Raw genomic sequence first — 16,332 nt, 5'->3', positions numbered from 1 at the left:
GCGGGCAGGGATGCCGGAAGTATGGCACCGAGACGCAGCGTCTCGTTCCCTCGCGGATCCAGGGTTACATACGTAACCTGAGACGTTCCTCTTCAGGAACTCGAGCTGCGTCGGAAAACGCTAGGGGAACGAGAATGCCCACACCGCCAGACTTCCAAGTCTCTGCCTAGTGCGGAAGACTGCACAGCTAGGGCGAGAGAACAGAAGAGCCAGGAGTGACTCGCATGTCTAGACCGTAAAACCTAACAAAGGTAAGGGGCGTGGACCAACCCGCAGCGTTACGGCAGGGTTGGCAGACCGACCTCCTGAGGGCACTGAGGAGAGACGGGCACCGTGTAATTCGGTGTACACTGCTCTTCCCCAGAGGGAGCTGGCCCTCAAAAAGTCCTAGGCCTTAGGCGTCAGGACGTTTACGTCGAAGACTATCCAGCGAGAATGACGGTACGCAGAACTGCCTTCCGCTAGAAGCCTTTCTATTGGTCTGATTACACACGAGGTGCAGAGCCGGTCACGCTGAAGGGCGTTCCCCTAGCGTTTTCCGACGCAGCTCGAGTTCCTGAAGAGGAACTGGCCCTCATGACACTCAAAACACAAAAGGAGTCATTATCAAAATGTCAGATGCTGATCTTTTTCACACAGCTGTCAAGTTCAAATGCCGTTTGGCTTGGTTTACTTAAAAGGCACCCAGGTCCCCTGTAAACCAAAGAAAACTAGACTAACTTTTCATAATATTACACAATTAACTTTTTTCTTGTCCCATATTCTTTCCTCCCAGAATCATCCCTTGTTCCTCCGAGAGGTTTTCATATTGCCATTGCCCTTGAAGTAATTGGTAAAGTCTGTAAAGAAAGTTTGTAGTGTGTTTCCTGCTTGTTCTTGTGTGAAATAAACTTTGTCATTCATTCAGACTCTGATCAATGGATCAGCAGGTATTCACCCTCCAGTGAGCTCAGTGTCTGTTCTGTGCTCCCTTTGACCCTTCTCACACAACAGTGTCCTTGCATTTGTACGATTTTTATAGTTAGACTTTGTTTTCCTTATTCACTTCATTCACTACAGCTACAGTGTTCTAAACAGACACACATAATGTCTGACTGTGAATGCTTTGGTCCATTCACATAGCAGTCACTGATCTGCTTTATTTACTCTACTGTGTTCATTTCTTTATTTTAGTTCCTGATGTTGGAATTTTCTTGGATATGAAAAACTGAGTGTTTTAATGTTTAAGCTGGTTCTTCACAGGACTTTAATGCTGGGCTGGCCATCACTGTTGTGGACCTGACGGCTGCGTGTGTGAAACAAGTTGAGAGGAAAGGATTTGAGATCACTACACCTTTCAAATCCTTCTGGTAAACTGCTAAAATATTATTTACTGTATATTAGCATAAGGCCAGAAAAAAGAAAATCTCTTATCATCAAAATAAAATATTAGCATAAATTGACTGGTAGATGTTGTTTTAAAGAGATTTCAGATGACCTTCAAACAGAGTTAAGCTTCTTACCTGGACGTCCTTAATATCACTTTATGCTAAAAAATCATCAAAGCTTCACTCAAGGTCAGCCTTGGAGGATGAAGTTTTCTTAGTGCAAATAATGATTTATTTACACAAGTGCCTTCAGAGTTCAGAGATGCTCTAAATTTCAAATACAGGTTCTGATTACATAAACATTTTATTTCATATGCTTTCATTTACTGAATAGTTATTTGGGAATTTAACTTCTAATAAAAATTGCATTGTTGCTTGCATAATATAGTATATAGACCTCTTAAAACCATAGTGTGCTACTTACCTACTTAAATAGAGCATTTTATCCTCTAGCCAAGTGTTATGCTAATTATAAAAGTATTTTATTCAGTTCTTTCTCTATAAAAATACCATCTAATATAATAGACATTTCATTCCAAATTTGTGTGTACTATGATAATGTTAGGATCAACTGTGAGCATTAGTTAAGTTCCGTGTGTGTGTGTGTGTGTTTTGTTGAGGAGTACTATTTTTGAGATGTGTGACTGAGTGTTAATGGAATTGCTGCTTATAAATCATTTCAAAAGAGTCACCTGAGGATAATATGCTACTAACACTCTTAAAAATCTTTATTGGCATAAATGGTTCCATGAAGAACCTTCAACATCCATGGAAACATTTCATTGCACATTGGTTCTTTATTGTGTAAAAAAAAGATCTTCAGATTTTTTAAATGTTCTTCACACTAAAAATATGGTTAATTTAAGAACCGGACCGTGTAGACATTAGACAGCAAGACAATTAACTATTGTTTGGAACATATTCATATTGTAAGCATTTAAAATAATTGACAAATAATATGCAAACCTCTAAGATTGGTGAGTTCTGAAAAGAATGTGATTGCTCTTCCAGTGTGGGATTGACCTATTCTGCCATTGAAAAACTTTGTTGATCTGCTTTTCACAACTGCATTGTATTCAAGTGCAATGTGAGTGGATCAAAAGAGATTTCAGAGAAACTTAGGAGAAGAGTTCTTGAAGCACATAAGTCAGGGAAGAATTATGAAAGGATGTTTTGGGCCCCCATAGTCCAGAGTCAGGCAGGTTACTCCTGGATGAAACTCCATTTCTACATTTCCTAGGGGTGGGCATTTTACAATCCTAAATTCAAGAACATGCTGAAGAGTCCTCAAACAACATACAAATAATATAAAATATGTTGCTTGTAGAAAACAAAATGCTGTATTTACTCCAAAATCTTATTCGAAAGTTAAACCATGCTGGAAGGTGTATAATATTATGAAGCTGCTTTTCTGCCTCAGGGCCTGCAACTTATTTAGGCACCAGTGAATTCCAAGTGACTTCATGAACATCCAAAATTACAGCAGATTGTCAAAATATTGAGGAAAAAATTAAATATTCAACATTCAGAAGCATTCAGTAGATCGGCTTCTGATATTTACATTTTTACATGAATTATTAGTTGTTTAATGTTGGTTCTATTGTTAAATGGCAGCATTAGTGAAGGAATGCCACCAGAAGCTGTGTTTTACAGGTAAAGCAACTTATTGAATGTATTGTTTACTTTTGTATTGTGATATCATTGTCATGTTAAAAAAAACAGTTTGAACTTAAAGGAGTAGCACCCGGTGTGGTCTTCCATCTGCTTCAAGGTTCAATATGTTGAGCATTCAGAGATGCTCTTCTGCATACCTCGGTTGTAACAAGTGGTTATTTGAGTTACTGTTGCTCTTCTATCAGCTCAAACCAGTCTGGTCATTCTCTGACCTTTGGCATCAACAAGGCATTTTCACCTACAGAACTGCCGCTCACTTGATATTCTCTCTTTTTCTGACCATTCTCTGTAAACCCTAGAGATGGTTGTGCGTGAAATTCCCAGTAGATCATCAGCTTCTGAAATATTCAGAACAGCTCGTCTGGCACCAACAGCCATACCACATTGAAAGTCACTTAAATTACATTTCTTCCTCATTCTGATGCTCGGGTTGAATTTCAGCAGATCGTCTTGACTATAGCCCTATTCGAATGGGACTAGTTTTACAGGGGGTCGTTAGAGAAATTTGGGTTTCACAGGCGTACTTTGCGATTTTAATCCCATCTGAATCTGCCACGTCTGTTTTTCTCACACAACTCCTGTAATAATTCCAGAGCAAATTACCTACTGTTTTTTGGCAAACTCTGAGAACACTAATCCCGTCCGTGATTGCAGACGATATTTTTTTCATAACACGTTTCTTTGTGTGTTTTGGCCAACGTGAATAACCGTAGATACTCTTACCATGCACATTTTTGATATGTTTGCCTTCCGGCAAAGAAATAATAATAAAAAAAAAATTATAATAATAAAATCAAGAGCCAGATCACGTGAACTGTTAAGACTGGCTACTTTAATATCAGCGTCAGGTAAGATTACTCACCATAATTTCTGCACTCAATTACATAATGTTTTAATTACATACCTTTATGAAAATTAAACATGGTTTTACTACAAATAATAAAAAAAAAAGTTAAAACTAAAGTAACCACAAATTAACCATGGTTTTGCTATACTAATTGTGTAAAAAAAAGATCTTCAGATTTTTTAAATGTTCTTCACACTAAAAATATGGTTAATTTAAGAACCGGACCGTGTAGACATTAGACAGCAAGACAATTAACTATTGTTTGGAACATATTCATATTGTAAGCATTTAAAATAATTGACAAATAATATGCAAACCTCTAAGATTGGTGAGTTCTGAAAAGAATGTGATTGCTCTTCCAGTGTGGGATTGACCTATTCTGCCATTGAAAAACTTTGTTGATCTGCTTTTCACAACTGCATTGTATTCAAGTGCAATGTGAGTGGATCAAAAGAGATTTCAGAGAAACTTAGGAGAAGAGTTCTTGAAGCACATAAGTCAGGGAAGAATTATGAAAGGATGTTTTGGGCCCCCATAGTCCAGAGTCAGGCAGGTTACTCCTGGATGAAACTCCATTTCTACATTTCCTAGGGGTGGGCATTTTACAATCCTAAATTCAAGAACATGCTGAAGAGTCCTCAAACAACATACAAATAATATAAAATATGTTGCTTGTAGAAAACAAAATGCTGTATTTACTCCAAAATCTTATTCGAAAGTTAAACCATGCTGGAAGGTGTATAATATTATGAAGCTGCTTTTCTGCCTCAGGGCCTGCAACTTATTTAGGCACCAGTGAATTCCAAGTGACTTCATGAACATCCAAAATTACAGCAGATTGTCAAAATATTGAGGAAAAAATTAAATATTCAACATTCAGAAGCATTCAGTAGATCGGCTTCTGATATTTACATTTTTACATGAATTATTAGTTGTTTAATGTTGGTTCTATTGTTAAATGGCAGCATTAGTGAAGGAATGCCACCAGAAGCTGTGTTTTACAGGTAAAGCAACTTATTGAATGTATTGTTTACTTTTGTATTGTGATATCATTGTCATGTTAAAAAAAACAGTTTGAACTTAAAGGAGTAGCACCCGGTGTGGTCTTCCATCTGCTTCAAGGTTCAATATGTTGAGCATTCAGAGATGCTCTTCTGCATACCTCGGTTGTAACAAGTGGTTATTTGAGTTACTGTTGCTCTTCTATCAGCTCAAACCAGTCTGGTCATTCTCTGACCTTTGGCATCAACAAGGCATTTTCACCTACAGAACTGCCGCTCACTTGATATTCTCTCTTTTTCTGACCATTCTCTGTAAACCCTAGAGATGGTTGTGCGTGAAATTCCCAGTAGATCATCAGCTTCTGAAATATTCAGAACAGCTCGTCTGGCACCAACAGCCATACCACATTGAAAGTCACTTAAATTACATTTCTTCCTCATTCTGATGCTCGGGTTGAATTTCAGCAGATCGTCTTGACTATAGCCCTATTCGAATGGGACTAGTTTTACAGGGGGTCGTTAGAGAAATTTGGGTTTCACAGGCGTACTTTGCGATTTTAATCCCATCTGAATCTGCCACGTCTGTTTTTCTCACACAACTCCTGTAATAATTCCAGAGCAAATTACCTACTGTTTTTTGGCAAACTCTGAGAACACTAATCCCGTCCGTGATTGCAGACGATATTTTTTTCATAACACGTTTCTTTGTGTGTTTTGGCCAACGTGAATAACCGTAGATACTCTTACCATGCACATTTTTGATATGTTTGCCTTCCGGCAAAGAAATAATAATAAAAAAAAAATTATAATAATAAAATCAAGAGCCAGATCACGTGAACTGTTAAGACTGGCTACTTTAATATCAGCGTCAGGTAAGATTACTCACCATAATTTCTGCACTCAATTACATAATGTTTTAATTACATACCTTTATGAAAATTAAACATGGTTTTACTACAAATAATAAAAAAAAAAGTTAAAACTAAAGTAACCACAAATTAACCATGGTTTTGCTATACTAGCCATAGCTTAACCATAGTATTTGTAGTAAAAATGTGGTTATACTAATGATAATCAGTCCGAATGACTATATGCAATGCACGCATATAGAGTGCGTAATCTCTGCAAAGCCCAGATGTACAAAACAGACCCTCCCACCTCTGTAATAAACACGGAGATGTTTAATCCCGTCCGAATTGATACATTAAATTTGCAGACATCGTGTGATAAGAATCGAAACTCAAATGTACTGTAGTTTAGAAAAATAGGGCCAAGTCTGTGTATGTGCCTAAATGCATTGAGTTGCTTCCATGAAATTGGCTGATAATTTTTTTTGCATTAACAAGCAGTTGAACAGGTGTACCTAATAAAGAGGCTGGTGAATGTATGTTTGCTACAAAATAACATTTTCTGAGCCATTCCTACAAAACTCCAGATTCCTAGAATGCCAAGTATTCATTCAGTTTTCTCACAGCTCTATCTGGAATTGTACATGAATTGTTTTAACCAAACCTGAAGTCAGTAAGCTAAAACGTATTTACTTACTATTACATTCACTACCTAGTTTGTAACATTTCAAGAGAAGTGAAACTTTTTTGTCTTGGTTAATTTATTAAGGCGTTCCTACTTAGGAGATTTACCTCTTAGTATAAGTGATTGCACCAACCAAAATATAATATGGATTAAACGGCTGAACTTTGCAAAAAGATTCGTGTCAAATAGTTGAATCTTTTTTGGCTGTTTATAATGAAACTGATTGTTTGCATAGCTGGACAGTGTGAGATTTATTAATGGCAGAGGAAACTCTGTCGATTTCTTCTTTTTGAGCCTTTTTAGTATAATTTTTTTCAGAGTTTGTTGCCTGCTGTGTTATTTTCTAGCAGCCACTCTCTCATTATGACTGTCCTGCCACTCTGATACTATCCATCTGAAGCACACTCATTATTGATCTGTTCTTCCTCTTTCGTTCTTTTTTTTCTTTATAAATATCAGCTCTGTTATAACGGCTGTACAGTACAGGCATCGCTCACCTGTGACCCCACACAAGCTGATGTTTCCAACAAAGCAGCCATTTGCGGAGGCCTAATCGATGAGATGTTTTTGTGTTTGTTTTTTAATGATCCTTTTATGGCTCATGCAGTTCCCCCGCTAAAAAAAAGACCCAACAATAACAACAACAAAAAATGAAAAGCTATTGCTCTCTTTGTTTGGCTGGTGCGCGTTGTTAAAGATTTTTCCTCTTTATCTCCTAGCTTTGTTTTTGTGGACAGGACAGAATATTGATCTGTTTGTAGTTACATTCTAAACACTGAGCGATATGAGGCCGGACGACTATATAGTATTAGTTATTGGCAAAATAATTGGAATTTTTCTCAGAAATGACGTATCAAGGTCTCTGTGCTCATTTAAAATAATGGGCGCAGTGGGGTCATAATGGAAATGTAAAGCAGATTCGGAGCTATTACTGGTTTTTACATTTGGGCTGCACTCTGGCTCATCACTGCCAATCAAAATGCAATAATGAACATTTAAAAAAATGGTGTTCACCATTGTTATTTGTCTGGTACTTGACCTGGGCCCAGTGGGACTCAAACTGCTGGGTTTTAAGCCAGGGTGAACTTAGCCAAGTAGAACTTTGGGTTTTATGTTTAACATATTTTGTTTATGCACACACACTGACTCCCCATATTTGAGTCAGTGCTTAGAGAGCTGATGGCAAGGGATTCAGGCCCTGTCTTAAAATTTGACAGTAACGGATTTGGGCTTCAACTTAAAGGGATAGTTTACCCAAAAATGTGGATTCTGTAAGTCATTTACTAACCCTCATATCATTCCAAACCTATAGGGCTTTCAAGGAAGACAAAAGAAGACATTAAAAAAAATGTGTTAATCGCTCTTTTCCATGCAATGACAATGAATGCTTTTAAGCTTCAAAAAGGACACAGAAGCACCATAAAAGTCTCAGAAAAGGTCAATACTATTTGTGCAAATTCATATAACCAACTGAATCCAATGTGAAATCTGTTTGGGGCAATCTTTCACCCTCACAAGAAATTCCTGATTGTGTAATTTCCTTTAAAAATGACTAGATTTTGCCCAGACAATTCGCCAGACAATAGGGAATGTGACCACTCCTTCAGGCCTGTTCACACCAAGGGCAATCACTATAACGATAAAGGTATATTTTTAAAAAATCGTTCTAAATTTCAACACCAAAACTTTATAACAATTATGGCACAGAGGAGCAATATTACTGGAATCACTTTCAGAACAATTTTATTCAGCTGATGAATGATAAAAACATTGACAGCCAATCAGAGTCAGTACTGCTTTAAAGTACCTTTTTTAAATCACCTACTGTAATACTTAATCTATAATCAGTCTGATAAAGTGTATGTAAGAGTTTTGTATCATTTTTGTCAGTTTCACAGTGGACTCTGAGCATGAGAGAGAGGAATGGATAGAAGCAGTACAGGAGTCCATCGTAGAGACGTTGTGCAATTATGAGGTGCTGGAGAAGGTTTGGTTCAACAGATCCAACAGGGAGTGCGCTGATTGTCAGGCTCCTGAGCCGGAATGGGCCTCCATCAACTTGTGTGTGGTCATCTGCAAGAATTGTGCTGGTAAGAAACAATTATGAACACAAAGAACAGATCAAGAACAAACACAACAGGAATGGAACATGAAACACACAATGTCTTAAGCACACACTCTAAAGCACGAAGCAATAAAAGTTTACTTGGTTCCTATGTCTTCTGTTGAAAAGGATCAGTAGGATTTTTGTTTTTAAAGAAATTAATAGTTTTATTACGCAAAGACAAATTAAGTGAATCAAATTCAAACAGGATTTTACTTTTGAACTTCTTTAAGTAAAAAAAAAATATCGAGCACCAATGTGGAGTATTAGAATGATTTCTGAAGGGTCATGTGACACTGAAGACTGGAGAAAAGTCTGCTAAAAATTCAGCTTTACCATCACAGTAATACATTGCAGTTTAACATATATTATAATAGAAAACAGCTATTTTAATTTATAATAATATTTCTTCATAATTCTTCTGTTTTTGCTGTATTTTTGATCAAATAAATGCAGCCTTGCTGATCATAAGAGACTTCTTTCAAGCAACAAATTAAAATCATATTGACCCCAAAATTGTTACTGGACATATTAAATATCTTCTCACTGGCTGTGAGAAGAATATTGTGTCACGTTACACCGCAGTTTAGTGTGGATAGATAAACTAGTCTGAAACATAGACAAACGTGTGGTAAGGAACAGTTGTTACATCATAGAGAGTAACAAAACAACGCACAGACAGATTTATATTTATTCATTATTTGTCTTTTACAGGTACAGACTAAATGCTCTTCATAGCCATCTTACTCCATCTCTCCTTAGACAGTTCCTTTGCTCTTTTTCCCGATATTGTGGTTGCTTAGATTATTGTGACCACCCTCCGACACCATAAATGAACTAATTATTTCAGTTACTCAGCCATGTGATGTTACATTAGGTCACAATACAGGAGGAACCAGTGGCTGAACGTGTGCAAACGGCTGCTGAATAAGCCATCGAATGGGGAGACACTTTCCCTAAATGTGCACTGCAGCCTTCATGGGATCTATGGCACAGACACTTTAATTAGCTGCGCTTCTGCAGCTGACAATTAGGAGAGCGAGAGCGAAATACTGGGAATATAACGAACAGCTAACGATTAAATGAGAGCAAATTGTCTTCGGTGGGAGACAGAGAGCGTGTGAAAGAGAGAGACAGGTGAAGTGACTTTCTCTTTCTCACAATCTGTCTTCACATTTATAATACTTATCTAACGTTCCCACTTCTTTTTTCCCCCTCATTCACTTCTGTTTCTTTTTACCCCGTCTTTTATCTTCCAACACACTTTGATATCAATCAACATCCCTGGCTGTGTGACACATATTCGGGTTTGTCTGTTTCTTTACACATGTAATTGCAATAAGCTCTTTAAATCGAACTCTGTGATTGGAGACATTCCTCAAGTGAGGCTGCGGTTACCATAGAAACTCCCGCTATGCCCATTTTTCACTCTTCCTTTCTTTTAATAGTTTCAAATAAGGTAACAAAGAGAAATTTCTCCACCTTTCTGATGATTTTGTTCTCTTTTGATGCTTTAAATAGGGTTTCATTGAAACAAACGCTGTGTTTAAGGTACTTTCCTGTCTTAGAAGTTTTCTTCGATGGCACTAAAAAAACGTTAACGAGTGCCCTTAATGCACACACACTAACACGTACACAGAGCATCTTTAGTCCCGTTGGCTCTCAGGCGGCTCTAATGATCTTTGATGGCAAACTGGTACTCTAAAATGCTAATAATTATGCTGGAAAATCACACACTCCATATTCAAATATGTGTTTCTCCCTGCCATGTTTAATTCATCTGTTTCTCGCATAAACAATGACTACGACAGTGCCTGGAGTTCAGCTAAATAAATGCGCAGACCAACAAACACAATTAATTACTTATGATTCATTAGCAATTAATGGCTTTTTCGTGCCTTTCATTTGCAATTATAGCTGTGGCAGGCTGGAGAAAAGAGTGCTTGGGAAGGATACGATGAAATGTATAGTGAGTGTGACTCTGTCTGTATGTGTGTCATACGAGTCGTTGCTTTATACCATTTAGTGTGAAGTTGTACTTAGTTTTGAGGTTAAGCAGGACACTTTTAGTTAACAGGAAGTTTTGACTATTAAATTAACATTGTCTGTTTTAGATGTGAAAAGTTCAGGTCAGTATCTGTTTCCAGGTCAGCATCGATTCCTGGGTCCTGGGATCTCAAAGGTCCGCAGTATGAAGCTAGACAGCAGCATATGGACCAACGAGCTCATTGAGGTACCGATCTGTTGTGGTAGTCACTTCTTACATATTGATTTTAAAGGGATAGTTCTCTCAAAAATGAAAAATCTGTTGATTTATAGTTACTCGCCCGGATGTCATTCCAAAGCCTTAAGCACAAAGGAAGATATTTCGGTCACACTTTATTTTTAGGTCCAATTCTCGCCATTAACAAGCCATTAGCTATGACTTTTGCCTCAATAAACTCCTAAGTTGCTGCTTATTAATAGTTAGTAAGGTAGATGTTAAGTTTAGGTATTGGGTAGGATTAGAGAACATGCAGAATATGTGCTTTATAAGTACTAATAAACAGCCATTATGTTAATAATAGGCATGCTAATAAGCAACTAGTTAACAGTAAGAATTTGTCCCTATACTTAAAGTGTTATTGATATTTTTAATGAAACCTGAGAGATTTCTGTCCCTCCACTGAAAGTCCATTCCATGGAGGAAATAAAGGGATGGAAAGGTTTCATTAAAAATACCTTAGTTTGTTTTTCAAACAAAAATCTGGGTTTAGAATGACATGATGTTGAGTATGATGGCAGAGATTTCATTTTTGGGTGATCTAACTTTCTTGTGAAATACATTGTCCTCACGTTCTGTCCCTCTCTTTAGCTGGTTTTAGACGTTGGAAATAAAAATTCCAACAGCTTCTGGGAAGCAAATCTTCACCCAGAGGAGGAGCTTTGCATGCAGCCGTCACTGGAGCAGCGTGCATCCTTTATTCGCAGGAAGTACAAAAAGAGGAAGTACAAGAAAGTTCTAGAAGGTCTAAACACTCAAGAGGAACTCAACAAGGTGTGTGTAAGAGAGCCTGTGTGCTATTATTGGCCTTTGGCTTAGTGTTATTTTTTTCTACCTCATTAAAAGGCCCATTAGGGCTGGAGATGTTGGTCGCTGTGTGTGTGTGTGTGTGTGTGTGTGCATCTGTTGTTGCTCTGGCTCACCTGATAGCCCAGGTGTAAATTAGGGTTACCATGGTAACTGGCTCTCATCAATTTTCAGAGCTGGTTGCCAGAGTTATGTTAAAACCAAGATTCTGCTTTGAATCGTTTTGCATAGCACTAAATAATGCAACTACAATCAAAGTGCTGTAAAGTTACAGTCGGAAAACAAAGTATGTTAAAGAAATTGAATGGATGATAATGGGTGTGTTATGAGTTAACACTATTTCCTGTGCATAATTCATAATTATGCTGTATTTGTGTGTGTGTGTTTTGATTGTTCCTACTGAGTTTGTCCGCATTACTCTTTCCTAAGCCAAAAGATGCTGTTTTTCCTTACCGTCAGCACTAACACAGATCAAGCCTGCTTTTGTCTTCTGGAGAGGGGGGGCAAAAGAGAGGGTGCGAGAGGATTGGAACTGTGGATTACGTGTGTGTGAGATGAGAGCAGCACTGGGGAGTTTTCAGGGGTTCTTCTTAAAAAGTTATATGATTGTGTACGTGTGTGTCAGAGAGAGAGACAAAGAGAGTGAGAGGAAGATAAAGAATATAGTGCAGATACATACAGAGGTGAGATTAGATTATAAATGGAAGGGTACGTCTGGGACAGACACAAACAAAATGTTCCAGAAGATCCTCCCTGTTCTCAAAGTTTTTGTTTAAGCCCTGATGTGATATATGTCTTTAAGTTTTCATTTTAGTTCCTGTCTGATACTTTCGTTCATCCTGAAGTTTCGAGCAGTAGTCTGCCTGGTAGGCAGTGGTTTTGGGTTTATGAGATATGACAACAATTCAGAAGTTGTTCTTTTTTGAAAAAAGTAAAAACCTGAAAGTGCTTACATTGTTGGGACCAGCCAAAGTAGAACTAGTTAATAAGCATACAAATTAATGTGAAAATGAATATGTTAAAATGCAGAAAGGTTTGTGTGAAGGTCAGATTTAGCAGATGAGAATTATAATTTGCTCAGTGTGATAGAAGTCCCCACCACGATAGATCTTAATGGCATTTTATATAAAAGAAGGCATCTTAATGGCATCACACACGCACATACATTTAATCAAGAAGTGACAGTAAAGACATTTAGAATGTTACAAAAAATCTATTTAATAAAGGCTGTTCTTTTGAACTTTCTGTTGAACTTGACTGCTGTAAAAAATATGCCAGTTTCCACAAAAATATTAAGCACACCAAAGCACCAAATCAGCATATTTTCAGCATACACTGAAGATTAGAATGATGGCTGCTGAATTTTATTTCAGTCTTTGCCATCAGTGGCACAATTTATCATTATGTTGTATTTGTAGAGTATATATGTGTGTGTTTATCTGGATTATAGTCAACAGCTCCAATTAAAATCAGTGACCTCCAGAAAGTCTCTTCAGAAAAGGTGACCTAGAGAACATGTACACACACGCTAAGGGATGTCCTTGGGTTTTATGTCATTGGAACAACATTATAAGGTCACCTAGACACCAAATGGGAAAGGGAAAGCGAAAGGGAACTGGTGTTTTATACTTTTTAATCTTGTACAACAAATGCACAGCAAATAGGCTAAAAGTTATGAATAGAAAATATTCAATTATCTTTATTATTTGTCTAAATTAAATTTAGTATTGTCATTATTGTCATCAAGTAAGTAACTGTGACTGTGCATACATCTCATATCATGCTGGAGAACATGATCATCAGGATGACACAAAACTTGTGGAGTTAAAGCAGGTCATGTGTTGCTTTCATTTAAAAAGAGACAAAGCAAAAGAAAGAAACAGCAGTCATTACTCCAGTCGTCAGTGTCACGTGATCCTTCAGAAATCATTATAATATACTGATTTGGTGCTCAAGAAACAGTCTTATTATTATCAGTGTTGAAACACTGTTGTTGTGCTGCATAATATTTTTGTAGTAACGATGATACATGATTTTCAGGATTCTTCAATGAGTCATTCAAAAGAACAGCATTTATTTGAAAACGTTTTTTGTAACAGTTTAAAAGATAATTTTAATGCATCCTTGCTTAATAAAAGTGATTTCTTAAAAATAATCGTACTTACTCTAACCTTAGTGTAATCTTTACGAAAAATAAGAAAATAATTTGAAATGATATAATACTTTTCACTAGTAGTCTGAGATGTTTGATGATTGATTCTTCTGTACATATATGTGTATGTGTGTGGTTTACTGTTTCAGTGTCCTTGTTCTCCAGCGGATCTAGCTTGTTTGAGGGGGATCGATAGCTTGGCTGGATCGGACTGTTTTAGATGAATGCAGTGTTCGACTGAATTACTCCCGCCAACACTCTCTCTCTCGCTCTCTCGCTCTCTCGCTCTCTCAGAGACACACACTATTGTATTTATTGACTCTTTCCCCCTCCATCTCTTTTTAATTGGACTGACTGCATTCTTTCTTTGGATGCCTCGCTTCCTGTCAATGTCAATGTCGATGTTATTCTGTACCAAGATACCAAGTAAAGCTGCATGCAACAAATGTTTGTTTTTCATATTAGCCGCAAAAGGAGTGGTACTTTGACAATGTTGTTAGTTAATTCATCATGTGCTGTCAGTTTCAGTGTAGTCTTTGCGTGCTGCTGTGCTCTTCCCATCATTGATGCTCAGTCGTGTTCATACAACGTGTTTTGTTGCATGTGTGTGTGTGTCCAAAGGCACTGTGTGCAACAGTGGTTCTCCCTGACATCCTGCAAACCATGGCCCTGGTTTTCAGCGGGGCGGATGTGATGTGTGCAACCGGTGACCCTCAGTACTCCACCCCATATCTGCTGGCTCAGAAAGCAGGCCAGAGGCTGCAGATGGAGTTTCTCTACCACAACAAGCTCTCAGGTGTGTGTGCTAAAGAAACTGTCACTTCATCATGATGTGTACAGGCCGCCGTACTTTGCAATATCCCGTGAAATGCGTGCCACCACATATGCACTACCTTTCCAATGTTCAGTGTTTCAGTAAGATTTTTATTTATTTAGTTTTTATTTTTTGAAAGAAAGTAATACTTGTATTCAGCAAGGACACAGTAAATTTATCAAAAATATAAGTACAAAGTATTACAAAGTATTTCTGTTTCAAATAAATTCTGTTCATGTCGGCACCGATAGCCTTGTGGGCAGCATGCTGACATATGGCGCAGCTGCTCTTCGGCTGTCCCGGGATCGAATCCCGCCTAGTGGACCTTTCCTGTTCCCAACCCCCCATCTCTCTCTCTCTCTCTCTCCCACTCACTTCCTGTCATATCTCTACTGTCCTGTCATAGAAAAATGCAAAAACGCCAAAAAAAAAAATTCTGTTCTTTAGATCTTTCTATTCATTAAAGATCCCAGAAAAAATGTATCACTGTTTCCACAAATGTTAAGCAGCATATTACAATGATTTCTGAAGGATTGTGACACTTGTGACACTGAAGACTAGAGTAATCGATGCTAAAAATTCAGCTTTGCCATCACAGAAATGTTACATTTTAAAGTGTGTTAATATTGAATAAATATTTAAAATTGCAATATTATTTCGCAATATTCCAGTTTTTACAGTATTTTTATCAAATGTATGCAACCTTGCTGAACGTAAGAGACTTCTTTCAACCAGCATTGATTTGGTTTGATTGACTTCATTAATCCAAAAGGGAAATGTCACAGCAGAGCTTACCACACAATGAATAAATAAAAAAAATAATAAAATAAAATAAAGATAAAAATACTGCATTTCATACAGCAGCCCTTTGTTTCAAGCATCAAAGTATGCACTTCACCATGATTATATAATACACAATTAAGATTATAAAATCAATCATCTAATATGACATTGATTATTCAATCTAATAGCTGGCGGCTTTTTGATGGAAAAGGAGATGAAGTTGTACCAGAAATGAACGTGTTATCAAATATGCATGAAAATGTGTAAAACTTATATTGAATGCAGATAATGAGATGTACACTACATACAGTAAAAACAGTAATATTGTGAAACATTATTACAATTTCAAATAACCATTTCTTTTTTTAAATATATTTTAAAATGTAATTTATTCCTGTGATGGCAAAGCTGAATTTTCCACAGCCATTGTTCCAGTCTTCATTATAAAATGAACCTTTAGTAATAATTCTAATATGCTGATTTGGTGCTTAAAACATTTCATATCATTAGCAATGTTGAAAACAGTTGTGCCGCTTAATATTTGTATGGAAACTGTTAAGCTTTTTTTTTTTTAGCATTCTTTGATTAATAAAAAGTTCATTTAGTTTTTATTTAAAATATATATTTTTGTAACATTATAAATGTCTTTATTGTCACTTCAATTTAATGCATCCTTGCTGAATGTAAAAAAAGTATTAATTTAATTACTTTTATATGAAAAAAAAAAAATAAAAATCTTGCTGACCCCAGATTTTTGAAGGGCAGTGTAGACCATAAATAACATACTATTTAAATGGAAAGTTTTATGTTTTCCTGTTTTGCATTTAAATACACGCCGTCTGGTACTCACAGTCAAATTTTCATCACAATTGGCATTTCTCACAGGCTAATGGGCGATTTTGTGTTTTCATGTTTTATGGGGACATTCCATAGGCGTAATGGTTTTTATACTGTACAAACTGTATGTGCTATTGCCCTACACCAACC

The 16,332-nt window shown here is 36.9% G+C and overlaps 1 protein-coding gene across 1 annotated transcript in view; it reads left to right on the top strand.

Annotated features, from left to right (window-relative positions):
• Positions 1-16,332, top strand: part of arap2 (ArfGAP with RhoGAP domain, ankyrin repeat and PH domain 2) — a 98,532-nt gene that overhangs the window by 38,735 nt on the left and 43,465 nt on the right. The window contains exons 10-14 of the mRNA XM_016481337.1: positions 1,243-1,349; positions 8,313-8,512; positions 10,674-10,759; positions 11,381-11,563; positions 14,370-14,544. Of these exons, the coding sequence (XP_016336823.1) occupies positions 1,243-1,349; positions 8,313-8,512; positions 10,674-10,759; positions 11,381-11,563; positions 14,370-14,544 (751 nt within the window). The remainder of the gene's footprint in view (positions 1-1,242; positions 1,350-8,312; positions 8,513-10,673; positions 10,760-11,380; positions 11,564-14,369; positions 14,545-16,332) is intronic.

This window comes from Sinocyclocheilus anshuiensis, unplaced genomic scaffold, assembly GCF_001515605.1.
Source record: "Sinocyclocheilus anshuiensis isolate Anshui unplaced genomic scaffold, SAMN03320099.WGS_v1.1 scaffold49, whole genome shotgun sequence".
Taxonomy (NCBI): domain Eukaryota; kingdom Metazoa; phylum Chordata; class Actinopteri; order Cypriniformes; family Cyprinidae; genus Sinocyclocheilus; species Sinocyclocheilus anshuiensis.
This window is presented reverse-complemented; position numbering and strand designations above follow the sequence as displayed.